The 27359-nt window shown below is 36.1% G+C and overlaps 1 protein-coding gene across 1 annotated transcript in view; it reads left to right on the top strand.

The window, feature by feature from the left end:
- The window catches only part of LOC127878185 (inositol polyphosphate-4-phosphatase type I A-like), a 42288-nt gene extending 15477 nt beyond the window's left edge, over positions 1 to 26811 (top strand). The window contains 17 exon segments of the mRNA XM_052424675.1: positions 233 to 323; positions 3087 to 3298; positions 3618 to 3675; positions 5536 to 5671; positions 10955 to 11062; positions 11293 to 11573; positions 13235 to 13462; positions 13671 to 13868; positions 14684 to 14752; positions 16312 to 16553; positions 17952 to 17987; positions 19180 to 19320; positions 21208 to 21314; positions 23567 to 23664; positions 26117 to 26271; positions 26662 to 26720; positions 26723 to 26811. Of these exon segments, the coding sequence (XP_052280635.1) occupies positions 233 to 323; positions 3087 to 3298; positions 3618 to 3675; positions 5536 to 5671; positions 10955 to 11062; positions 11293 to 11573; positions 13235 to 13462; positions 13671 to 13868; positions 14684 to 14752; positions 16312 to 16553; positions 17952 to 17987; positions 19180 to 19320; positions 21208 to 21314; positions 23567 to 23664; positions 26117 to 26271; positions 26662 to 26720; positions 26723 to 26796 (2293 nt within the window). The 3' untranslated portion in view covers positions 26797 to 26811.
- The last annotated feature ends 548 nt before the right edge of the window (positions 26812 to 27359 follow it).

The raw sequence follows: 27359 nt of genomic DNA, 5'->3' as shown, positions 1-27359 counted from the left end.
CTTATTTAAAAGCATCTATGTTTGAACTGCGCTCTATGAGAACTGGGTTTACTGCATGTGTGTCAAGTATTGTCCCAGATCAGCCTGAGCAGTCCATAAAGGCTAACCTGAGGTGACACTTTTCACCCTTTACACACATGCAGTAAACTGGGTTTTCCCAGAAGGTGGCTCACTTATGTAAAACAACATTTACAATGCATGAGTTTGAGGACACGAATTCTAATTGTTTCAGTGGCAATGATGGAACCAGAGTGGGCATGCTGAGCATAGTTAGCTGGTTGAACGACACCCATGGGAACACAACCAACCTATCTCATGATGATGTAAATGATGTTACCTTGGGTCTTATTATACCAGACAGGGTAGCTCCTAACCAGACCGCGCAAATTATATTCGTTATACATTTTTTATTAGCTCACCTGAGCACAATTGTGCTCATGGTGAGCTTTTGTTATCGCCTTTTGTCCGTCGTGCGTTGTCCGTTGTGTGACTTCAACATTTGCCTTGTTCACTATCTAGAGGCCACATTTATTGTCCAATCTTCATGAAATTTGGTCAGAAGATTGGTTTCAATGATATCTTGAATGAGTTCGAAAATGGTTATGTTTGCTTGAAAAACATAGCTGCCAAGGGGCTTGGCATTTTTCCTTATATGGCTATAGTAAAATCTTGTTAACACTCTAGAGGCCACATTTATTGTCTGATCTTCATGAAACTTGGTCAGAAGATTCATCCCAATAATATCTTGGACAAGTTCGAAAATGATGCCGGTTGGTTGAAAAACATGGCCGCCAGGGAGCGGGGCATTTTTCCTTATATGGCTATAGTAAAACCTTGTTAACACTCTAATTTATTTTCCGATCTTCATGAAACTTGCTCAGAAGATTTGTCCCACTTATATCTTTGATGAGTTCAAAAATGGAAATCTTTGCTTGAAAAACATGGCTGCCAAGGGGCGGGGCATTTTTCTTAATATGGCTATATATGGCTATAGTAAAATGTTGTTAACACTCTAGAGGCCACATTTATAGTCCAATCTTGATGAAATTTGGTCAGAAGATTTGTCTTAATGATATCTTGGATGAGTTCGAAAATGGTTACGTTTGCTTGAATAACATGGCTGCCAAGGGGTGGGGCATTTTTCCTTGTATGGCTATATACATGTAAGGCTATAGTAAAATCTTGTTAACACTCTAGAGGCCACATTTATAGTCCGATCTAAATGAAACTCGGTCAGAAGATTCATCCCAATAATATCTTGGACGAGTTCAAAAATGATGCCGGTTGGTTGAAAAACATGGCCACCACAGGGGCGGGGCTAATTTCCTTATATGGCTATAGTTAAACCTTGTTAACACTCTAGAGGTCACATTTTTTTCCCGATCATCATGAAACTTGGTCAGAAGATTTGTCCCAATGATATCTTGGATGAGTTTGAAAATGGTTTTGGTTTCTTTAAAAACATGGCCACAAGGGGCGGGCATTTTTCCTTATATGGCTACATCTGGCTATAGTAAAACCTTGTTAACACTCTAGAGGCCACATTTATTGTCCAATCTTCATGAAATTTGGTCAGGAGATTGGTCTCAATGATATCTTGGATGAGTTCGAAAATAATTATGTTTGCTTGAAAAAAATGGCTTCCAAGGGGCGGGGCATTTTTCCTTATATGGCTATAGTAAAATCTTGTTAACACTCTAGAGGCCACATTTACTGTCCGATCTTCATGAAACTTGGTCAGAAGATTCATCCTGATAATATCTTGGTTGAGTTCAAAAATGATGCCGGTGGGTTGAAAAACATAGCTGCCAGTGTGCGGGGCATTTTTCCTTATATGGCTATAGTGAAACCTTGTTCACACTCTAGAGGCCACATTTATTTTCCAATCTTTGTGAAACTTGGTCAGAAGATTTGTCCCAATTATATCTTGTTATCTCAGGTGAGCGACTTTTGGCCTTTCAGGCCCTCTTGTTGTTTTATTTCTTCTAATAATATTTGTATGACCCTGAAGGAAGTTTGGGGGCGCAAACTGCTCATATCATTCATTTGTAAATCACGTTTCTTGGGCAGATTATAACACAAAAGTAAAAGTACTTCAAATGACCTGTGGTCTGGAATAACTGGGCTTTACTAAACTGCATTAAAGTAAGTTTGAAGTCTACACAGTAAAATCAGGGACAACCCATTCTGCCTATGCTAGATTTTTGTTCAAAAGAGACTTCTTTGAAACAAAAAGTTCCATACAGGTTGAACGTGTTGTCCCCAACTGTCATCCTGAACTGCACAAGCTATTCAGGTGAAATACTCCATGGAGATCCTGAACTGCACAAGCTATCCAGGTGACACACTCCATGGAGATCCTGAACTGCACAAGCTATTCAGGTGAAACTCTCCATGGAGATCCTGAACTGCACAAGCTATTCAGGTGAAACTCTCCGTGCAGATCCTGAACTGCACAAGCTATTCAGGTGAAACTCTCCATGGAGATCCTGAACTGCACAAGCTATTCAGGTGAAACTCCATGGAGATTCTGAACTGCACAAGCTATTCAGGTGAAACTCTCCATGAAGATCCTGAACTGCACAAGCTATTCAGGTGAAACTCTCCATGAAGATCCTGAACTGCACAAGCTATTCAGGTGAAACTCTCCATGGAGATCCTGAACTGCACAAGCTATTCAGGTGAAACTCCATGGAGATTCTGAACTGCACAAGCTATTCAGGTGAAACTCTCCATGAAGATCCTGAACTGCACAAGCTATTCAGGTGAAACTCTCCATGAAGATCCTGAACTGCACAAGCTATTCAGGTGAAACTCTCCATGAAGATCCTGAACTGCACAAGCTACTCAGATGAAACACTCCATGGAGATTCTTTAAACCCAATTAACCCAGAGTGTGGCTCATTGTATTACATTTTTCAAAATCAGTGATGTATAATATATAATAACATACTTTAATTATATTATGAAATTGTTCCTTATTATACAGTTTCTAGTGAGTAATGTTTTTTATCAAAAGACATCTTTAAAGGGCATTTGTCACTTTTAGTGATAAAGTTAGTTTAATAATTATCTTTTTTTTCTAGGATGAAGATGTTTTTACAAACATAGTACCTGCCATTAGAGGCCGCACAATGTCTGTGAAGAGACGTTCCAAACGCCTCGAGACTCTGAAGCCTTTGTGTGCAAACATCACAACCAGAACATTCCGCTTTGAAACAAATGACTCAGTGAAACTTCTTGTCCATGAATACATGGCAGAGAGCAAGTTTGCCTTTGACCTTCCAATAAAAACACTGTAAGTTAACCCAAAGTGGTACAGTTTTCATCGTATTTTCTCCTAACTTATTAGAAATGTGCATTTATTTGTAGGCCAAATTAGATAACAATCAATTAGGCACCAGGCAATTCAGAGTTATTGCCCTTTATTTATACAAAAATTGTGAAAAAATTTGCGTTTCAACATGCAAAGTCATGCAATAATTGTCATAGAATCTTCACCAAACTTTTGGGAAATGAAATTTACTTTCTTATTATCTTTTATGTGTATCTCAATTAAGAATTTAGGAAAACTTGATTTGTTTGCTAATTAAATTATGACTTTTGCCATCTTGCAGACAGCTGTTGATCGAAGAAGAGAAAACTAGAATAAAACATTTGCAGGATTTAGGCCAGGTAATTAGAGTTTGAATGAGGTTTAAGAACACATGTTTTATGGCCTTGAAAAAATAAGCATCCAATATACAAGGTATTGTACAAGACCAGCTTTTTGCTTCTAAATACATGTATACAATGTTGCAATTGCCTCATTGGATCATATTTTTGCATGCCCCTATCATTAAGGATGGGGGCTGTATGTAGTGTTTCCACTTTCTGTGGGTATGCATACCATCAATGATGGGGGCTGCATATAGAGCTACATTGTCTTTGGGTATGCATACAATTAATAATGGGTGCAAAATGTAGAGATCACCCTTTCTGCGGGTATACGAACAATTAATGATAGACAGCTGCATATAGATTTTACCGTGGCCATGCATATATGTAACAGTAATAATGGGGGCTACATAAAGACTTTACCTGTATTCTTATTGTGGGTATACATGCCATCAATAATGGGGGCCACAATTAGAATTTGCCCTATCTGTGGGTACATGACCATTATTGATGTAGCTTCATTTAGCGTTTACCCTGTACATGGGTACACGTATGTATGCTCAATTCTTATTCAGGCAATAAGTTTCGAAAGTATTGAAGGATTTTCAAATAATAAAGAAAAAAAATGTCAAACCTGCTGAGCAGGTGTGTCACATGAACGAACCATATCCCTAGGGTCAAGGTCATGATGGTCAATTGTCAAATTTAAGATTGAAACCCAATAATCCCGTCCATAACCAGGTGTTGTCTGGCATGGTGGAATAACTAGATCCCAAGGTCCAAGGTGAAGGTCAGACTGAGGTCAAAGGATAAATATAAAAGTTAAAGCCGTACCAAACAGTATTTTTGTTAAGTTGAGCATAGTCAAACAGTTTTTTTTTTGTCTGTAAGAACCAGATTCATATCTAATGTCAATAGCACATGTGAATGTCTTATGTGAAATATAAGATCTGAAGCCACCCAGTGCATAATTTTATCCAGTATTTTCAAATAATTTTGCAGAAATGTTAAGCATAGTGAGACAGTGTGTTTGAAGCAAAATCTAATGACATCAAATTCCATGTATCTGTGTGTTGTATGAAATACTGTTGCCTTATAGATAGGGCTGCTAAGTCGAGGTCATCCATGTTAAATGGACACATGCTAGTTTTTATGCCACATGAGTACGAAGTTCTTATGGGTGAGCTTTTATGGCCTGTTACTGTCCGTTTTCTGTCAATTTCTTTATCAACAATTTACTTAAACAACCTCTTGGTGGATGAAAACCAGGTTTAGTTGATATGTTTGTGGGATGGTCCTTAAACAAAGGATTTTAAAACATATAAACATTTTTTAAACTTTGATTGCTTTGGCAAACAAGAACTTAAAAAAGAAAATCTATAAATAAAAAATATTATTGTCTGAAACCTCTGCCTTGATTTTATAATTATCGTATTGTATAAATTTACACAAATGTACCTTGATCTAAATTATTTAACGTGTTTGATGTTATCATGGGAGTAGAAAGGTTTCCTTGTATGGCTATTTTGAGCACTTAGAATTTCTATCTGAAATCACTGACTGAATTTCACAATACTTTGACTCAATCATTGTTTGGTGACCCTCTCCAAGAGTTATTTAAGAACATTTCACTTGTTTAAAAAAAATTGCCACCACAAGGTGCGTAAATTTTCCTTATCCTTTTACTGGGATTTCAAATTCTATTGATTGTTTTCAAATAAGTCTGTGATTAAAATTTAATACGCCTTTTGGATGGGAAAGTTTTCTTAATATTACTTAATTGAAAACTCAAAAGTCATTGTCTTAACTGCAGGCTTTTTGCATACATTTTCACAAAATTTTAATGTTGAAAATATAAGATGTTTCGCCAATTTTCAGTTACCCAGACTGCTGGAGTCCTATGTCGCCTCGGACATTGCTCATCGTGCTGCCACCATATCTGCCTATACTGATTCAAGCAATGTTCTGACTTGTTACATAGATGCAGTCCTTCAGAAGGGTGCTAACTACAAATGTACATAACTAACACTTAATCTTTGTTGGTAAACCGCCTCACTAACAAACATATGCACAGTTTCAGTGTTATTTTTCATTTAAGTAAGGGATCTTCATTTTACTAGCGAGGCTGTTTTCGGAGAAAACCCGAGCTATTATCATACATAGGCGTCGTGCTAAAACCTTAACATTGGCTCTAAAATCAAAGTGCTTCCACCTACAACTTTGAAACTTCATATGAAGATGCACCTTGATGAGTTGTACACGCCACACCCATTTTTGGGTCACTGGGTCAAAGGTCAAGGTCACTGTGACCTCTAATATCAAACTTTAACATAGGCTCTAAAATCAAAGTGCTTCAACCTACAACTTTTAAACTTCATATGTAGTTTCACCTTGATGAGTTCTACATGCCTTACCAATTTTTTGGGTCACTAGGTCAAAGGTCAACTTCACTGTGACCTCTAATATAAAACTTTAACAAAAACCTTAACATTGCCTCTAAAATCAAAGTGCTTCCACCGACATCTTTGAAACTTCATATGTAGATGCACCTTGATGAGTTATACACGCCACACCCATTTTGGGTCACTAGGTCAAAGGTCAAGGTCACTGTGACCTCTAAAAAAAAAAATTATGACAAGCTTTCGCAGCTGAGCGTGGCACCCGTTATGCGGTGCTCTTGTTATGTTTTGGCACTGCTGTGTCGCTTTTTGACCAAATTCGTTGAATTAAAGCATTTATAATTCACCGTGGGGTCCACTTTGATACTGAGAACTCTGGTATGTGTAATTAGTGAAGCAGTTTCTTAGACTGCAGTTAGCCATATATGACATCCTGTTATGCCTGCAGCATGATTGGACTACAGTTAGCCTTATCTCTTACCGTTTCATGCCTGCAGCATGATTTGACTACAGTTAGCCTTATCTCTTACCCTTTCATGTCTGCAGCTTGATTGGACTACAGTAAGCCATGTTTCCCACCCTGCTATGTCTGCAGCTACCGGTAGATGGGATTTCTAGTAAAAATGTTACCTTGACATTGTAGAATTTTTGCTTACACTCCACATTAATAAAGAGAGCTGAGAGAGCTTCTGACAACAAATTGATATGTATGATGTTCATCTGGGTTCTTTGTTATGTATAGTTTGGCACTTGGTGTGCACTGTGGTTTTGCGGTTGTTAAATATTAGCATGCCATGTGTGGATGACTCACAGACATGCTTTAAATACATGCTTAGCCTCTGGATTAACTTCAAATAATCACAAACCCGTGGATGAGGGGGGAGGGGTATTTCAATTTATTACAGTGTTTTACGGGTATTAAATTTATGCCCTGCTTAGAAGAAGAGGGGGTATATTGTTTTGCACATGTCGGTCTGTCCGTCGGTCCGTCCACCAAATGGTTTCCGGATGATAACTCAAGAAGGCTTAGGCTTATGATCATGAAACTTTATAGGTACATTGAGCATGACTGGCAGATGACCCCTATTGATTTTCAGGTCACTAGCTCAAAAGTCAAGGTCACAGTGACTCGAAACAGTAAATGTTTTCTGGATGATAACTAAAGAACGCTTAGGCCTAGGATCATGAAACTTCATAGGTACATTGATCATGACTGGCAGATGACCACTATTGATTTTGTGGTCACTAGGTCAAAGGTCAAGGTCACAGTGACCTGAAGCAGTAAAATGGTTTCTAACCTATTCACACAATTGCTGCCGCTACAACGGACAGCCCATTTTGGAGGGCATGCGTGTTTTACAAACAGCCCTTGTTTTTTTAAGAATAGTTCAAAAGTATATGTATAAATTTGTCATCTGAATTCATTTATATACAATATTGTCAAATGTTGTGAAAGAACTTTCAATACAACCTGCATATTTGATATATTTCTGATTGTAACAGTTGCATAATTTAATTATGTCTTTATGGTAACTAGAGGGTCCTACCACTATATAATTTGGTATTTTGCATTTTATTTTATCATCAAGGAAATGTTTTTCCAGGGAATGTCTTCCTAAGTGCATGAAACTTCTGACCTAATTAGTATTTCATTTCTAGGCATTGTGAATTGTAGTTAACTGGGCAATGGAAAGCTGCATGTGCTGTTTACCAAGATATATGCATGTCAACTGTCACTACATATACTCAACAAATGAAGTACCTCCATTCTTATCAAGGTAATGTGCTTGTGATAAGCTGTTTCTTGCTGGAAGTTTGTTGAATAGTTAAACATTTTATCTTTTGTGAATTAATTGGCAGCATTTATTACATTTTTTAGCTCATGCTGTTAACATTTTTATTACGGGCTACACAAATCTTGTTCACTACATTTAGCGCTTTCTCTTTATTATGCTCCCCCAAAATTTATTTAGTCTGTCCGTCTGTGCCCAATTTTTGTCCGGGCTATTTCTCAGCAACTAATGACCAGAATTCAATGAAACTTTATGGGAAGCTTCACTACCAAGAGGAGATGTGCATATTATTAGCGGGTTCTGGTCGGATGATTTTTCACAGAGTTATGGCCCTTTGAAATTTTCCATTAACTACATATAGTGCAATTCTTGTCCGGGCTATTTCTCAGCAACTAATGACCGGAATTCAATGAAACTTTATGGGAAGCTTCACTACCAAGAGGAGATGTGCATATCATCAGCGGGTTCTGGTCGGATTATTTTTAGCTCATCTATTTTTTGAAGAAAAAAAATGAGCTATTGTCATCACCTTGGCGTTGGTGTCTGGTTAAGTTTTGCGTTTAGGTACAATTTTCTCATAAAGTATCAATGCTATTGCATTCAAACTTGGTACACTTACTAACTATCATAAGGGGACTGGGCAGGCAAAGTAAGATAATTCTGGCTTGCATTTTGACAGAATTATGTGCCCTTTTTATACTTAGAAAATTGAAAATTTTGGTTAAGTTTTGTGTTTAGGTCCATTTTATTCCTTAAGTATCAAAGCTATTGCTTTCATACTTGCAACACTTACTAACTATCATAAGGGGACTGTGCAGGCAAAGTTATGTAACTCTGACTGGCATTTTGACAAAATTATGTGCCCTTTTTATACTTAGAAAATTGAAAATTCTGTTAAGTTTTGTGTTTAGGTCCACTTTTCTCTTAAAGTATCAAAACCATTGCTTTCATACTTGCAACACTTACTAACTAGCGTAAGGGGACTGTGCAGGCAAAGTTATTTTACTCTGACTGGCATTTTGACGGAATAATGTGCCCTTTTTATACTTAGAAAATTGAAAATTTGGTTAAGTTTTGTGTTTAGGTCCACTTTTTTCCTAAAGTATCAAAGCCATTGCTTTCATACTTGCAACACTTACTAACTATCGTAAGGGGACTGTGCAGGCAAAGTTATGTAACTCTGACTGGCATTTTGATGGAATTATGGGCCCTTTATACTTGAAAATTTGGTTAAGTTTTGTGTTATGGTCCACTTTACCCCTAAAGTATCATAGATATTGCTTTCATACTTGGAACACTCACAAACTATCATAAGGGGACAGTAAGGACAAGTTGCATAACTCTGGTTGTCATTTTTACCGAATTATGGCCCTTTTTTGACTTAGTAACTTTGAATATATGGTTACATTTTGTGTTTAGATTCACTTTACTTCTAAAGTATCAAGGCTATTGCTTTTAAACTTTAAATACTTTCATACTATCATGAGGGTACTGTACCTGGCACGTTGAATTTTACCTTGACCTTGAATGACCTTGACTCTCAAGGTCAAATTATTAAATTTTGCTAACATTGCCATAACTTCTTTGTTTATGATTAGATTTGATTGATACTTTGACAAAACAACTCTTACCTGACATACCACAATTGACTCCGTCCAAACCAACCATTGCCCCCCCCCCCCCCACTCCCCCCACCCCGTCAGTCAGTCTGCCTGTCAGCCCACCCCGTCAGTCAGTCTGCCTGTCACTCGAAAAAAAACTTTAACATTGGCCATAACTTTTTCACTTTTTAAGATAGCAACTTGATATTTGGCATGCATGTGTATCTCATGGAGCTGCACATTTTGAGTGTTGAAAGGTCAAGGTCATTCTTCAAGGTCAAATGTCAAATTTATGATGTCGGTCCGTCCGAAAACTTGAACATTGGCCATCACTTTTTCAATATTGAAGATAGCAACTTGATATTTAGCATGCATGTGTATCTCATGGAGCTGAACATTTTGAGTGGTGAAAGGTGAAGGTCATCCTTCAAGGTCAAATGTCAAATATATGGCGTCTGTCCGTCCGAAAACTTTAACATTGGCCATAACTTTTTTAATATTGAAGGTAGTAACTTGATATTTGGCATGCATGTGTATCTCATGAAGCTTCACATTTTGTGGTGGAAGTTCAAGGTCAAGGTCATCCTTCAAGGTAAAAGAAAAAAATCAAAGCGGCATTCTCATGAAGCTGCACATTTTGAGTGGTGGAAGTTCAAGGTCAAGGTCATCCTTCAAGGTCAAAGGTAAAAAAAATAAAATAATAATTTCAAAGCGGCGCAATATGGGGCATTGTGTTTCTGACAAACACATCTCTTGTTTTTTTCAAACATGGTTAAAAAACACAAATAATTATTTTTATTATTTTATTTTTTAAATAACGTCCAACCATCTAAGAATCCCCCCCCCCCCCCCCCAAAAAAAAAAGATTTTTTTTCTTTTTGCGTTTTTTGGAAGATAATGTAATAAATGACCACACCCCCACACTATACACCCATCTCCACTTCACCCATCCATCCTTTGTGATTGAAATTGAGATAGGTCCCTACACCTTTAAAAAGAAAAATAGATGAGCGGTCTGCACCCGCAAGGCGGTGCTCTACCAAGAGGAGATGGGCATATTATCAGCGGGTTCTAGTGGGATGATTTTTCACAGACTTATGGCCCTTGGAAATTTGAAATTTTCTATAAAAAAATTATTGTCCCCCGCAACTACTGTGCCCTCAAGACGTTTCCTTTTATCTGAATATATTGTGCAATATTGTGACCAAAAAAACCTTTAGGGAATATCACCCGTCTCCGACGGTTTCTTGTTAAGTATTTGTTGTGGTAGTTAATTAATACAGGGGTAATAATTTACAAGATTCCGCCAAAAGGCTCTCCTTGCATTTGTAAGCTAATAAACATCAAGGAAATATTATGTATGCTAATTATTTTATTTTACAAGCAGTTTATATTTATTCTAAATACTTATTCAATACCCTTTTCAATTAAAAAATAATGCAATCACATTTTTTGCAAATGTCAAAAGTGTCTTGAATAAAAATAATACTGTGATCATTTTCAGGCTGCAGTTTTAAGCCAAGCAGTAAAAAGGCAGATAAGGAACTGGAATTTGTTCCTTTAAATCTTCATCTTCAAAGAATGACAGTCTTAAATGAGGCTACAGAATCATGTATGTATATTGGATTCCTTCACCAATAATTTTTACTAGGAGTTTTTGCCATAATATACTAGTGCACAAAGAGAAATTCCCCTAACTTAATTTGATTTTAGAAATAGTATCGACATCGCTAGACTCGAAATAAATCTTGGAAAATTGTTATCTGGTTCATGTTTCCAATTCACATCACAGAAAGTATTATATAAAAAAAATATAGAAATGATAGAACTGTTGCCTTCCAGGGGGAGCATATGACGTCATAACAGCTGGTGCTTTTGTCGCCCATTCACGCCGAGCACGAAATCATGGAGGCCTGAAGTCAATGCTCCATAAGCTGCAAGAGAGTTACACCCCTGAGGGGACATTGAGCAAAGTCTCAAAGGTCAAGCGTGCCTGTGACCTGGTGAACTGTGTGCACCTTCTGCAAGGGGAGATAAACACACTGTGTGATAGGGTCTGTCACGAAGCGCTACGGGGAGACAGCTCATCTCTACAGGCAGCCACACTTGAACTGGAGCAAAAGGTGGCTGTTTGTTGCTGTGTCACAGAAACTATGCTCTTTATTTCAATGCCTATGTTGTTGGCTTCACTATTTACTGGATAGTCTAAAACCCTCACCTATTTATTAGATTGATTTCATGTCTGTGTTGAATGCAGATGCAAAATTCTCACCTATTTGTTAAAATGATTTCATATCTCAGTGACATATGCATATCCAAAATACGGACCTATTTAAAGATTTATTTCATATCTCTGTGTTGCACACAGATCCAACATACTCCCCTATCTTTTAGATTTATTTCATACCTCTCTGTTAAATACATATCTAAAATAATCACCTTTTTGTTAGATTTATTTCTTATCTGTTTCGAATACAGATCCAAAGTACTCAATAATTTGTTAATTGATTTCATTTCTCTGTGTTGAATAGAGATCCAAAATATTCACCTTTTTTAAAAATTGATTTATTACATTTCTGTGTTGAATACAGATGTCTAATACAGATGTGATGCTATGCAGATGTCCTCTTTGTCATAATATGAAGTAATTGACCAAGGTGCCATAACTTGCACAAAGAGGAATTAATATTGAAGCATGCTTTCTGTTGTTTTATCTTCTCAAATTAGTAGAAACGAGGATTTAAAAAAAATTATTGTAGACTTTGTTTCTTGTCAAATTTACTAATTGTTTTATATTTCACTGTTGATTTTAGCTCACCTGTGTATGGTGAGCTTTTGTGGTCCAACTGTATGTGTTGTGCATCATGTGTTGTCCACTTAAGCTCTGTACCATTTTAGAAACCACATTTGTATCTGATCTGGATATAATTTTGTCAGAATATTTAGCTGGACAATATCTAGCCAGAGTTGAATCTAGGTCATGTGTGTCACCAGGTCAAATCTTTAAAAAAAAATTATAGAGGCCACATTTATCACTCAGTCTTCATGAAACTTCATCAAAAAGTTAATCCTTTTTTATGTCTGGGCCAAATTTTATTTTGGGTCATGTGTTAACAAAAACAAGGTCAGCACTTCAAATTGTTCAAAAACCTTCTTACTCCTCTAAAAGCCTCATTTGTGAATCAACCTCACTGACACTTGGTCAAGATGTTAACAATATCTAGACTGAGATTGAATTATCGGCTCATGAGTCAAAACACAAAATCAATAGGTCAAATCTTAGAAAAAAACTTGTTACAACTCTTAAGGCCTAAGTTATGACTCAATCTTGATGACACTTGATAAGAATGGTAATCATGACAATATTTTGGCCAAGTTTGAGTCTTGATCACATGCATTTATAAACTAGGTAAAATCCTACAAAAACAAATATTTAACAACAATAGAAGCCACATTTATGACAAAAAATTAATAAAACAATGTCAAAATTTGTGTGTTGTCAATCTCAAGGTCATGTTTATATATGGGTAAAAAAACTAGGTCATCAAGTCCTTTAAACATTGGTGTACCTTGAACCTGGTAGGGGTGCTTTAAAGCCTTATGGCTATCTTCTTTCAAATTTGTATTTGTGATTGTTTCAATCAGTTGATTATCATTCTTCGGATCATCACCATCATTTTCTTCCGCATTGTCATCCCTTTCATCAATTACCTCATCCTGATCTCAAATGATTATTTTAGCAGGAATAAGCATATACATTTAAATGGGACAAATACAATTGTAGGTAAAAGATCTTGTCCTTGATTGTCAAAGTCCCATACTGCAAGAGGTTGCGGCACAGCTCACTGAACTTCATGAAGACAGTGAGGCCCTAGCTGAGGAGCAGACCAAACAAAGCCAGGGCCAGGAGTCCCAAGTCAGCCCTGAATCGGGCACCGGATCAGCCCCCCAGGCAATGAACTGGAGGTGGACTGGAAGCTGCTTTATCAAGAGCCCCACCTCAGAGCCTTGGGTAAGGTGTTGTATAAATAACAAAAATGTTTTCATTTTGCTAAGATTGCACCTAATTAGAACAGTTTTTTAGTGTGTAAATATGAAAAATATAAAAACAAAAAAGTTGATCAAGTGAAAAGTGTTGATTTATCCTATGTGCATCAAGTGACTGAGGTATTGGTATATGTGTAACTGAGGTTTTGCTCTGTGCGTATGTTTCCTGACAGGACATGACTCGGGTGAACACAGAGGCCTCACTCGTCTGTCTGACGTCCATGGTAGAGGATCTCGTGCTCAACAAGTCTGGGCCTCTCGACCAACCAAAATGGCTCGGCGAGATTAGCCCTGCAGTCATCAAGCTGAAAAGCTTTGTGGAGATCATCTGTTGCAAAGTGACCTACTTCATGTCCTTCTTGGATCTCATTGTAAGTGTGTGACAGGAGGACATGCTTGTAAGTCCCCTGCCAGTTGCTCTGGAAGAGACTATAGGTTTACCTTCCATTCATCATGTTTATTTTTCCATTTTTCTGTCTCTAAGTCTGTCCATCAGCAGAATTGGATCTAGTAATTTTATAAAAATGACTGAGAGTCCTTGGATAAATGGTGAAGGGATGTTTATCAGGGGAATTGCAGTTATGACTTGCCAATATCCTTTGTTTCTTCTCGTTATGGTTTCCAAAATTTCACAAGTTAAAATGAAAGAGCACTAACTAATTTAATATTAACGTCATAACCAAAATGTACATGTTATTCAAGCATACAGCATCTGTAAACTATAGCTGCATTGTGTGTAATTAGTTATTCTTTAATACATATAAATATAATTATATCCTGTTTTACTGGCTTAAATAACATTTCAGTGTACAATGTGGAGAAAAACAGTCAGATTGCTATTAAAAGAATAGTCTCCCTACACTGTGATTATCTGTACACTAGCATTTTCCGCATAATTGGGCCATACGCACAGGCTAGTCAGGGATGACTCTTTCCATGTAAACTACATGTATTTGCTAAGAATAAACTTGGATTTTGCTAAGAATAGACTTCATTAAACGAAAAATTCATTAAAATCAGAAAGCATTGTCTCTGATTAGTCTGTGCAAAGGTGCATGCATTAAGCCCCATTGTCCAAGAGCTCTGATCATTTATGAAGCATGTATTTTTTGTTGGCTAAACTTAACGTTCAATTTATCATGTTACTGAATGATCATTACACAAAATCGTCTCTTTATTTTTTCAGGAGCACAAAGATATTCTCAAGTTGTTTCACAGCATCAAAGTCAGGCGAGACATTGTTTTTTCACAAGCAGTAAGTTCAAATTTTCATTTTTGTAATGCTCAAATTTGATTTAAATTAAATATAACTAAAAAAACTTGTATTTTTCTTCAGATTCCCTTTTTGCTTTCATATAAACAACACTGTCATCCGATGCCTATTTGCTTTTGCATAAAATACAAACAAAACGTTTTTAACTAGTATTTGGGAACTAGTCAAAAAACTAAAAGCTTACAAAGGCATGACAATATGACAATAGGTATTGACATTAAGATGGTAGGTTGGTGTTGGGTATATGAGTATAGTTGAGTATTTTCTTTTAATACTGTTGTGTTACTTCTAAAAAAAATTAGTATGCTGTCCAACATGTAAAATGAAGTCATATGACATTTTCAAGATTCTCAGGAATCCTCTGCTATAGCATAAATGGACGGTTGAGGTCGTAAAACAAAAAAATAGCTGAATTATGGTGAATCCATCAAACTTAAAAGTAACTTAAATGTCTGCCTTCTTATTCATGTGTTTCCTAAATAAAATAAAACAACATAAATTAATTTAATATTTATGGTTCAAAATTCATTAACAACCTTTTGTGTTTAGTAATTTTGAAAATGTGTTTTCTGTATCCAATATGGGTAAAAACTCACAAAAAAGTACTAAATATAATGTCCCCTTCATTTATCAATGGTAAAATTATCTTTCATCTACAGTACTAAATTAACTTGAAATAATTATAACATTTTAGTTGCTTTATCAATATAAGATTGCTAGATTGTTTTGTCGTTTTGGTTTTCTCTGTATTTAACAGTATTTCGGTCACATAACGGCAGTTAGTTAACCTAATTACATATTTATCTAGGTAGGTTGGTTTACCTGTAATATGAATACTCGTGTCAGATACAGATTATTGCCTTATTTGAGTCAATGTTAGGGAGACTGGTCTTAAAAGAATTCTCTTCTTGACCAAACCCCACACTTTTTGCGGGACTTGGAATCAATCCTTACATCCTTGGATTTGTGGGTCATTGGGGATGGGGTGGAGATATATTTATAACACACATCACTTAATACAAAAATTAAATAACACACACAGTGTCATTTAAGATAAAGTCTGTGTTAACTGTGCAGACAAATGTGGGAAAATGCTTAACACGTATGCATTAATCCGTGGTTTTATTATATTATTTATTAAGTGTGATTAATAAAGAGATAAATATTTTCAACTTCTAGTAAACTACCGTACACACCTATTTATCAATTTTATTACAAAATATCATGATGAGGTGACGTTTTGGCGTTCGGGTACAGTGACAAGATGCTTAGCCGTGCAGTGGATAAGGTTTGCAACAAGGCTATATGGTTGCAACAGTCTTTAATTTTGTTAAAATATGTAGGGTTGGCCTTTTTTAACCTGTACATTAGTAGGATACATATGTAGGTCATGGCTTTGGGCAATTATCATCTAGATTTTCATTGATCTTAAACTAGATTAAAACCCGTTGATATCATTTAGTGCATTTATAGTTTATAAACTTCAATGCATAATAATTCTAAATATAGTCCTACATCCTAATGCATAAATATATCCTCAGTTAACCAGTCTCGTAACTGGGTTGGTCCTACACCTGAATGCCCTGATAGACAACAAGCAAGTGCTGGAGCAGCTGGCAACTCTGGGGGTTGTCATGGAGATAGAAGGCCTTCTCAGTTGCCATGGAGATGAGATACCCATGCTAGAGGACATGCTTGTGGCTGTGGATGACCTGTCCACCGTCAGCTTTCAACTGGTTCTGGAATCAACACAGAGAAAATCTGTGCAACTGTCTACAAATAAGTTAGTCATCACTTTTTAGAGTAATAAAGTTACTGAGATTTATTGTAACAAGTACATTTCATACTTAAGATTAAAAAGGAGAATATGAGTCGCGTTTTGAGAAAACTGGGCATAATGCATGGGCTTAAAGTGTCGTCCCACATTAGCTTGTGCAGTCCGCACAGGCTAATCAGGGATGACACTTTCCTGTTTTATGACATTTTTCGTGTAAATGAAGTCTCTTCTTAGCAAAAATCCAATTTAGGTGGAAAGTGTAGTTCCTGATTAGCCTGTATGGACTGCACAGGCTAATCTGAGACGACACTTAACACACATGCATTATGTCCAGTTTTGTCAGAACGCGACTCATATTATGGTATAGTTTGAAATCATTGTCATTCACCAAACATTAATGTTGGGAAATTTTGTCAGTAGACCGTTTGACGAATTTAAGTTAGTAACAAATGATCATTTTTAATCTTTACAAAAAAACTTTTACTGAATTACTGCAGGCATGAAAGACATTAATTTTCAAAGTAATCCACCCATAGGCCCTGCATATATTTTGCAATCTAGATACATTTGGATATTACTCAAACGAGAGTACATGTTCTGTTGTTAACCAGGTTTTCCAAAGGAAAAAACTGGTTATTAGATTTGTGATGTCGGCGGGAGGGCTGGTGGGCGGGCTGACGGGCGGAACAAGCTTGTCCGGGCCATAACTTTGTCGTTCATTGTCAGATTTTAAAATCATTTTGCACATTTGTTCACCATCATTAGACGGTTTGTCGCACGAAAGAATTACGTCAATATCTCCAATGTCAAGGTCACAATTTGAGTTTGAAGGTCAAAAATGGCCATAAATGAGCTTGTCCGGGCCATAACTTTGTCGTTCATTGTCAGATTTTAAAATCATTTGGCGCATTTGTTTACCATCATTAGAAGGTGTGTCACGTGAAAGAATTACGTCGATATCTCCAAGGTCAAGGTCACAATTTGAGTTTGAAGGTCAAAAATGGCCATAAATGAGCTTGTCGGGGCCATTACTATGTAATTCATTGTGACATTTTAAAACCATTTGGCACATTTGTTCACCATTATTGGACGGTGTGGTGCGCGAAAGAATTACGTCAATATCTCCAAGGTCAAGGTTGCCACAACTAAAAATAGATTGATTTTGAAACAACTATGTAACTATGAACAATCAGTAACAATGCACATTTTGATTTTGAGCTGTCTCTCTTTATCAGACTTTTTTTTCTAATTGAAATCAAGTTCAATTTTACACAAGGGGGTTAACAATACACATTTTGAATTGTCTCCCTTTATCAGACTTTTTCAACTGAAAACCTGGTTTTGTGACAATTTTGTCCCTTGTTGGTTATATTCTGATTTAAGAATTCATTTTGAATTCTTCAGCTTTACAAGAGCAAGCCTGTATCCAGACCTTAACAGGTAGGGCTCATTGTGTGTTTAGTTCTATTTGTTTAACTTTATTCCCTTTATGCTTTAGATAAACCTCACCATGTATAAAATGAACATATAATGATACACAATCTTAACTCTTTATATTATTATACTTCGTTTATTCGTACTTATAAGAGTCCTTTTATTTGTTTAAATGTTTTCATGAAGTTAGTTTTGACTGCCAATGCCATGTAAACCAGGTTTTCAACATGGCATAGGGGCTGGTTGGCATGGTCTTTAACCAGGTGTTTCCAGTTAATAACTTGTTTTTATTACCCATTTTGATGAAACTTTCACTACAGCAAGCCTGCTCGGAGACCCATGTAGGGATTTCATTTGAGGCCAATCAGGTTAAAGTGCAGTCACAATAACTATGGATAGTATAAATTGTGCCCCCTACACTTAATTTTTATAAGGTTTTAGCATTTAAATTGTGTTTGTTGGTAGCTTGCATGCTGTCATAACTTGGGTTTTTATTTTTAGCAAGTTTGTTCAATGTCACTGTTACTTAAAAAAAAATCACTCAATGCCTTAAGTTTGGGTGCAGGTATTTTCTGAACTTCTGTGTGTAGGTAGCTTACATACTGGCATGTCTTGTGATTGCATTTGAGGTCAGAGTCAATGTCACATTTATGAAAAATGCTAAGACAGTTTCTGCTCAATAACTTGCAATGGTATATATATTGTACAGAATGTATGCGTGTAATGTGCATGCAGATATAGTTTAGGATTGCACAGTTTATTATTAACTCACCTTAGAAAAAGTGCCCATGGTGAGTTTTTATATTACATTTCGTCCATTGTCAAGGTTTACCTTGTGAATACTCTAGGGGCTACATTTATTGGCCAATCTTCATGTAACTCTAGCAGAACATTTGTCACAATTATATCTTGGCCAAGTTTTATACTGGGTCACATGGGGTCAAAAACTTGGTCTTTAGGTCAAATTTAAGAAAAAGTTTGTAAACATGCTAAAAATAATATTTTTGGCAGTCAACCTGAAACTTTCTCAGAACATTTGTTGTAGTATCTCAGCTGAGGTTAAGATTGTTCCAGTCTGTTGAAAAACATGGACTCCATGTTAATTGTTTTAATTTATGTCTAATTGTCCTCTCTGATGTTTTCATAAGATATTACATTTTTATTTCACACAGATGTGTCTAATTTGTTCCTCTTGCAGACATCATGTATGCGTGACAATACCATTGCCGCAAGCTAGCTTTGAGAAGCTGCCCGACAAGTTACAAAAGGGTGATCGGGTCAGTGTGGTTCCTATCTTCTTCAATATTGGCATCAATGAGCTGGCAACCCTAGCTGAGAAGTAAGTCACATTGTATGATATTTAGATGCTGTGTTTAGATCCAAGGTTTAAGTAGTATGGTATTTAGATGTCGTTTGTAGATCCAAAGGTTTAAGTAGTATGATATATAGATGCTGTGTTTAGATCCAAGGTTTAAGTAGTGTGATATATAGATGATGTGTTTATATCCAAGGTTTAAGTAGTGTGATATATAGATGCTGTGTGTAGATCCAAGGCTAAAATAGTATGATATATAGATGGTATGTTTAGGTCCAAGGTTAAAGTAGTATGATATATAGATGCAGTGTGTAGATCCAAGGTTTAAGTAGTGTGATATATAGATGCAATGTGTAGATCCAAGGTTTAAGTAGTGTGATATATAGATGCAGTGTGTAGATCCAAGGTTTAAGTATCATGATATATAGATGCATTGTGAAGATCCAAGGTTTAAGTAGTGTGATATAGAGATGCAGTGTGTAGATCGAAGGTTAAAGTAGTATGATATATAGATGCATTGTGTAGATCCAAGGTTTAAGTAGTATGATATATAGGTCAGTGTGTAGATCCAATGTTTAAGTAGTATGATATATAGATGCAGTGTGTAGATCCAAGGTTTAAGATGTGTGATATATATATGCATTGTGTAGATCCAAGGTTAACATAGTGTGATATATAGATGCTGTGTGTAGATCCAAGGTTTAAGTATTATGTTATAAAGATGCATTGTGTAGGTCCAAGGTTAAAGTAGTATGATATATAGATGCAGTGTGTAGATCCAAGGTTTAAGATGTGTGATATATAGGTCAGTGTGTAGATCCAATGTTTAAGTAGTATGATATATAGATGCAGTGTGTAGATCCAAGGTTTAAGTAGTGTGATATATAGATGCATTGTGTAAATCCAAGGTTAAAGTAGTATGATATATTGATGCATTGTGTAGATCCAAGGTTTAAGTATTATGTTATATAGATGCATTGTGTAGGTCCAAGGTTAAAGTAGTATGATATATAGATGCAGTGTGTAGATCCAATGTTTAAGTAGTGTGATATAGAGATGGAGTGTGTAGGTCCAAGGTTAAAGTAGTATGATATATAGATGCATTGTGTAGATCCAAGGTTTAAGTAGTATGATATATAAGTCAATGTGTAGATACAAGGTTTAAGTGCATAATATGGTACACATGCATGCCAAGCATTAGATTTCTTTTGAAGAAGTTTGGGTCCTGTTTACTGTAGCTATAAGCGGAATTGCATTTCTGGGCCAGTCAGATGATGGTCACTGTAACTTCAGATGCAAACACTGTTTTCTCTTCAAAAACTTGAGTTTAGATGGAGTAATTGTGATAAAATTATGTATGTGGGAAGCTTAACTGAGAACTCACTATATTTGCATTATTATTTTAATTAAACCTGGTTAATTTTTTTCAAATTGATGGAAGACCTGGTTAAATGGTATGGCAATGTTTGTTGTTGTAACCTTTCAAGTCTATGCCATCATTTTTGAAAATAATAACACTCTACAGATCAATGTAGTAACCCTGACCTTAAAACAGGCTTATTTTGTTACAAGTTGGCCACTTGTGCATTCATCATGCTTCAAATAAGTCGTGTTCTAGGAACACTGGGCTAAATGCATGTGTGGTACCAGTAAGTGTTATCTCAGATTAGCCTGTTCAGTCCGCTGAGGCTAGATTTTTTTAATACTAAAAATTCCATAAATGTGGAAGGTGTTGTCCCTGATTAGCCTGTGGGGACGGCTAATCAGGCAAGACACTTTAAGCACATGCATTAACAACAGTTTTCCTACAGCAAAACTCATATTAACACATTCAGCAGCAGAGGGAATTCTTCATCACTATTAGGACAAATTCTAGTTAATGACTAATTTTTATGATTGATTGACTATCAGGTTTGGCAGTACCAGCCTCCAGGACAAGCTCAATGAGGAGAGTCTGGGACGCATGTTTAGATATGTCAAGGAATATGAGAACCTGTACATGCATCCTCAAGCTGGAGGTATGGAGGCAAAAACATTTATTTAAAAACAACAACATGCCACTTAAACAGCTAAAAGAATTAAATTCTATTTTGCATGAATTTTTTCTTGGATGGTTTTCTACCACAATACTGTCTAGCCATTACAAGAAGTGTGACACTATTGTTTCGTGGATTTTTAGGTCAGAATTGACAACAAATGTCCAACAAATAATTAGTTTGATGGCAGTAAGACATAATTATTAAGGTACAATTAACCACGTTGCAATTTACCCTAATCTTTAGAGTAAATCAAATATTTGATCTGAATTTTAACTGTGAATGACATTCACACTCAACAGTTACTAGTAAATGTTTTTGGATTAAATGTTTGTTCTCATAAATCAAAACAATGTACATGAGATGCATGTGATTTGTTAATTGAACTTTATTACAAACAGGTCTGTAAATCAGCTACATCCTAGGGTCACTTTTTAGATTTATTCAAATGAAAGGAGAAATGAAATAGAATGATAAATTATTATATCTATCAGTTTTTGAAATGCCTTAGCCCATGGACTGCTGGGAATTTGTTTAAGGTTTAGTACATTTCTAAGCATCACTGCTCATACCCAATCATTTAGTGTGTACATTAGTCATGTTTTTGCTAAACTAAGGATATATTCCATGATTCATAAAAAACTGTCAGGCTTGCCAACGTGTCAGTTTGTGAAGATTTATTGATCAATGAATACATGTATTGTACAGAAAAACAAGCTCTCAAAGTAAAACAAATGGACAAAGGCATAAGAAATTCGTTTAAACTCTTGTAAAGTGTCTGTATCAAAATGGAAGGTACATAATTAAGTTTTGATGAGCGATAAGTTTGTCCATTTTGCCACTGATAGGTGACTGCAACGTTTGTTCTAAGGTTATGAACAATTAATAGAGTGGATACTTATGCTTTTGGATATCACAATGCTACATGTACATCATTGACCAGTTTACCATCTGTAATAATATACAATTATTGTTAAATTTGGTATTTATTTTATAAAGTTGGCTGTCAATGAAAAAAATTCATGTACAAGTTAGTGATTAGTTTTAGGTAACAAAGTTTGAAAGGTTAGCTATTGCCAGCAGATGTTGTGCAGCATGTTGTGTTGGTCTTCAAATTTTAGCTTGTTATCATTTTAGAGGCCACACTTTTCATCCAATATTGATAAAACTTGGTTAAAATGTTGATCTGGACAATATCTAGTTCAAATGTGGGTCACATGCAACCAATAATTAGGGCACTAGGTCAAATCTTACAAACACCTTGTGAATACTCAATAGACCACATTTATGACTTAATCTTGATGAAACTTTGCCAGAATGTTGATCTGTACAATATCTAGGCCCGTATTCACCAACCGATTCTTAGACTTAAGAATAAAGAATAGACTTAGAACCAAGAAAAATGTGTTCAGTGTTTGAATATATACAGGCCTCCACTGGTGATTATGTCATTAACAAAATGTTCTATATGAAGAATAATATAGATAGAGATGTTTACTGCAGAGTTTGACTAAAAATTAGAGAAATTCTTGAATATTCTAATTTAAAGAATTTATTTTATTCTTAGACTTAAGTCTAAGAATTGTTTGGTGAATACGGGCCCTAGGCCGAGTTTCAATCTTGGTCACATGGGTCCAAAAACTAGGTCCCTACATCAAATCTTGAAAACCTTGTTGCCACTCAACACGCCATTTTTATGACTGGATGTTGATGAAATCTACAAAACGATATCTAGGCCAAGTTTAAATCTGAGTGATATGCGTTCGAGAAGTAGGTCATCCGGTAAAATCTAATGAGGTTTTTAATTGTTGCCCCACTAGAAGCGGTGATGACTCAATCATAGTTCAAATGTTTATCTTGACAATATGAAGGCTTGATCACCAGGTCTAGACTTCAGCAATTGGTCTCCCTGAAATGATTAAGTGCTAAGGGGCTGTCATGATCTTTTTTGTTTTTTTTTGTCAAAATAATAATGAAGTCTGGGTCATACTTAATAATGGTTTTAGCTTGACTATTCAACCAATAGTTAACTTTTAACCCAGCTTCAGCTTAATGTTTCACAGTTTTCATGCAACAACTCCATACCTTTGTGGCTGCTACAGCTATGTAGTTGAAACATTACGAGTCATTAATATGCTGTTAGTCTCTATACTATAGACATCTAAACATGGTGTTTTATACCATTAAACTTATTTGTCTCTTCGCTCTGTAGACAGATTCCTAAACTCTTGCAGGGGGAGTTGGCTCTATTCCATCTCTGATGCAGCAACTGCACAACAATGTGTACACAAAGAAGAGTAAAAATGTAGAGATACTTCATCTTGGAGCTGAGGTAATTGTTATGCCCCAAAAGGGAGGCATAGTTATAATTGTCGCATCAATTGTCCTTGTGTTTGTCAGTCTGTCTGGCTTTTTGCGCAGAGCATAACGCAGGAAGCACTGAAGGGATGCAAAGGAAATTTAACAGCTTTAAGAGGAAGTGCAGATTACAAGAAGCATAAATATCTTGTCACAATTTACAGAGTTATTGCCCTGAAATCAATTATTTTATTTATGGTGAACATAACTCTCTTGGTATTGAAGGTATTTAAATAAACTTTGTTGCATTCAAAACTCCATCAATATTGGAGATAATCAAACTTCTATAATATGATAGACGGATTTAAGAAAAAAAAATGTCATAGTTAAATTAATGATAGTAACAATCTGCAGTATGTACAGAGAAATTGCCCTCTTCGACAAAGTTTTATGTGCAGAGTATTAAAAGGAAAAAAAGGAAACTCCATATATTGATAGAGGAAATTGACATGAAAAGCAGGGTATCCAACCATAACTTTTGCTGAGGTATTTGTGGCTGTTGTTGTATGTTTATTGTTTGTGCATACAACATAATCGCCTATTGTTATACCCCCATTACCATTGGTAATGGGGGCTATATAGGAGTCACTTGGTCGGTCTGTCTGTCTGTCCCAAAATTTCATCCGATCTTCACCAAACTTGGTCAGAAGTTGTATCAAGATGATGTCTAGGTCAAGTTTGAATATGTGTCATGCCAGGTAAAGAACTAGGTCATGGGGTCACTTAGTGTGTTTTAAACTGAAAGTTTGTCCGGACCATAACTATGTAATTTATCGTTAGATTTTAAAATAACTTGGTACATTTGTTCACCATTATGGGACAGTGTGTCATGTGAAAAAAGTACGTTGATATCTCAAAGGTCAAGGTCACACTTGGAGTTCAAAGGTCAAATGCTTGTCCGGGCCATAACTTTGTCATTTATTGAGAGATATTAAAATCATTTTGCAAATTTGTTCACCATCATTGGACAGTGTGTCGCGCGAAAGAATTACATCGATATCTCCAAGTTCAAGGTCACACTTTGAGTTCAACGATCATAAATGAGCTTGTCTGGACCATAACTATGCCATTCATTGTAAGATTTTTGAATCATTTGGCACATTTGTTCACCATCATTGGATGGTTTGTTGCGCGAAAGAATTACGTCGATAGCCCCAAGGTCAAGGTCACACTTAAAGTTCAAAGGTAAAAAATGGCCATAAATGAGCTTATCCGGGCCATAACTATGTTGTTCATTGTGAGAATTTAAAATCATTTGGCACCATTGTTCACCATCATTGGACTGTGTTGTGCGAAAGAATTACGTCGATATCTCAAAAGTCAAGGTCACACTTTGAGTTCAAAGGTCAAAAATGGCCATAAATGAGCTTGTCCAGGCCATAACTATGTCGTTCATTGTGAGATTTAAAAATCATTTGGCACATATGTTCACCATCATTGGACGGTGTGTTGCACGAAAGAATTACGTCGATATCTCCAAGGTCAAGGTCACACTTTGAGTTCAAAGTTAAAAAATGGCCATAATGAGCTTGTCTGGGCCATAACTATGTAGTTTAATGTGAGATTTTAAAATCATTTGGCTCTTTTGTTTACCATCATTGGACGGCGTGTCGCGCAAAAAAATTACGTTGATATCTCCAAAGTCAAGGTCACACTTTTAGTTCAAAGGTCAAAAATGGCAATAAATGATCTTGTCTGGGCCATAACTATGTCATTCATTGTGAGATTTAAAATGACTCTGTACATTAATTTTGTTCACAGTCATTGGACGGCGTGTCATGTGAAAGAATTCAAGAGTTCAAAGGTCAAAATGGCTATAAATGATAATGGCATAATAATTCTTAAAAAATCGCCATAAATTAGATTCTCTTGTTTGTGAGGACAGCATGAAAAATAGTCTGTGTCAATGCGTCATGTGGGGGTATACGTCACGTCTGTGACAAGGCTCTAGTTTTTTCTTGGGCACAGCATAACTTGAAAATATTAGATTGATGAATATGGAACTTAATATATTGATAAATGGTTTGGAGCGGATATGCAGATGAAAAAACTATAACTTTTCAGATGAAAATACTATAACTTTTTCCTTAGTATAAAACATAGTTATTGCCTTTTGTTAATTTTTTTGTGCACTCAATAATCATATTACACTAAAATATATTGAGATTGTTGGTAAGTGCACAGTGCAAGAACTATAACTCCCTTTAGTGGTTTGAAAGTTGTTTCCCTTGGTATTTTTCTTGTTTCTTTACTTATTGTTAATGTAGTTTCTATCAGATGAAGCATTATGTCCAGAGTCATTTTGCAGAGGCATCTGTTTTCTATGGACGCATTTATACTCTTCATATGATCTCGACAAAAAATGTTTGAACAATTTTATTCGTCATAATAAATCATGTTCTGGTTCTACATGATGCTTCCTACAGTTATGCAGAAAACTGCACGGCTTCCGCGTGACCAGCTGTAAGAGTGCCAAGGACCGCACAGCAATGGCTGTGACCTTGGAGCAGGCGCAAATCCTGCAGCGGGAACACAACCTGGCCTCACATGTCTTCATGCAGTGCCTGGACTGCTTCAGAAGGTATGCCTGATCATGTGGCTTACAGTATTTCCAAGAAATCTTAAGATATTTTTGGGAATGCCAACAGTATACATAAATATTTTTAGTGAATTATCGCAACTTTCGTACAACATTTAAATAATCACTGATACTTGTATATTCTTCAACTCACATAAAAAATTAATTGACGCTGTTTGTACTTCTGTGTGTATACTTTATTCCCTAGTCATTTCTTTAAATATTGGTGCATGGCGAATAAACTGGTACTTATTATCATAGTAATTATAATAATTTGATATTTTTAATATCATAACAATTTGTTTGTTACTATTGTTGATATGACAATTTGGATAAATAATTCAGAGTAATTGTTTAATGTGACATAACAAGGAATTAACGTTTGCTTTACAGCGAGGGTGTAAGAAGGGAAAATGCTTTCAAGAACATTGGTCAGCGCAAGTATGCATTCAACAGTTACAGCTGCTATCATTCCCAAAGCAGTACAGACCTCCCAATGGCACATATGGCAATGTGCAGAAACTATAGGGCAGTGTGGGTGTCCAAGTTAGTGAGGTCCTTCTGATCCTGAGGCTGCATTATATGAGGGCCCAGAGTGTCCCCAGCACTCCTACCTAATCAATATTCTATACTCACGAAAGTTGGGATGAATTTGGAATCATCCCTGCAATTTCAAGCTGTCTATGTTTTTACTGCAAAATATTCAGTAAACCAGAGAACATGGCGAGGAAGCCAACTGTCCGGTATGGCGACCATAAAGCAAGCTCACATGTGCTAGGATTTGGGATTAAACTCAGGTCACATAGGTGAGAAGTGTGTACCAACCAGTGTCCTAACCAGTACCAACCAGTGCCCTAACCAGTACCAACCAGTGTCCTAACCAGACATTCTTCTGAAGGAAGAGTCAGCATTCCAGTTTCTGAAATAGAAATTGTTGATGCAAAATATTTGCATTGGTCATATTGTGTAAGTTTAACTGAAATATTTAGTTTGGAATAAGCCTGTATTTGAAATAGCAGGAAGTTTGAAAACGGTTTGAATATAAACAAATTATACATACATGTATGACATATTATTCAGAATACAGAAGT

This window comes from Dreissena polymorpha, chromosome 4, assembly GCF_020536995.1.
Source record: "Dreissena polymorpha isolate Duluth1 chromosome 4, UMN_Dpol_1.0, whole genome shotgun sequence".
NCBI classification, from domain to species: Eukaryota; Metazoa; Mollusca; class Bivalvia; order Myida; family Dreissenidae; genus Dreissena; species Dreissena polymorpha.
Note: the sequence above shows the minus strand (reverse complement) of the source record. Positions and strands in the feature narration are given on the sequence as shown.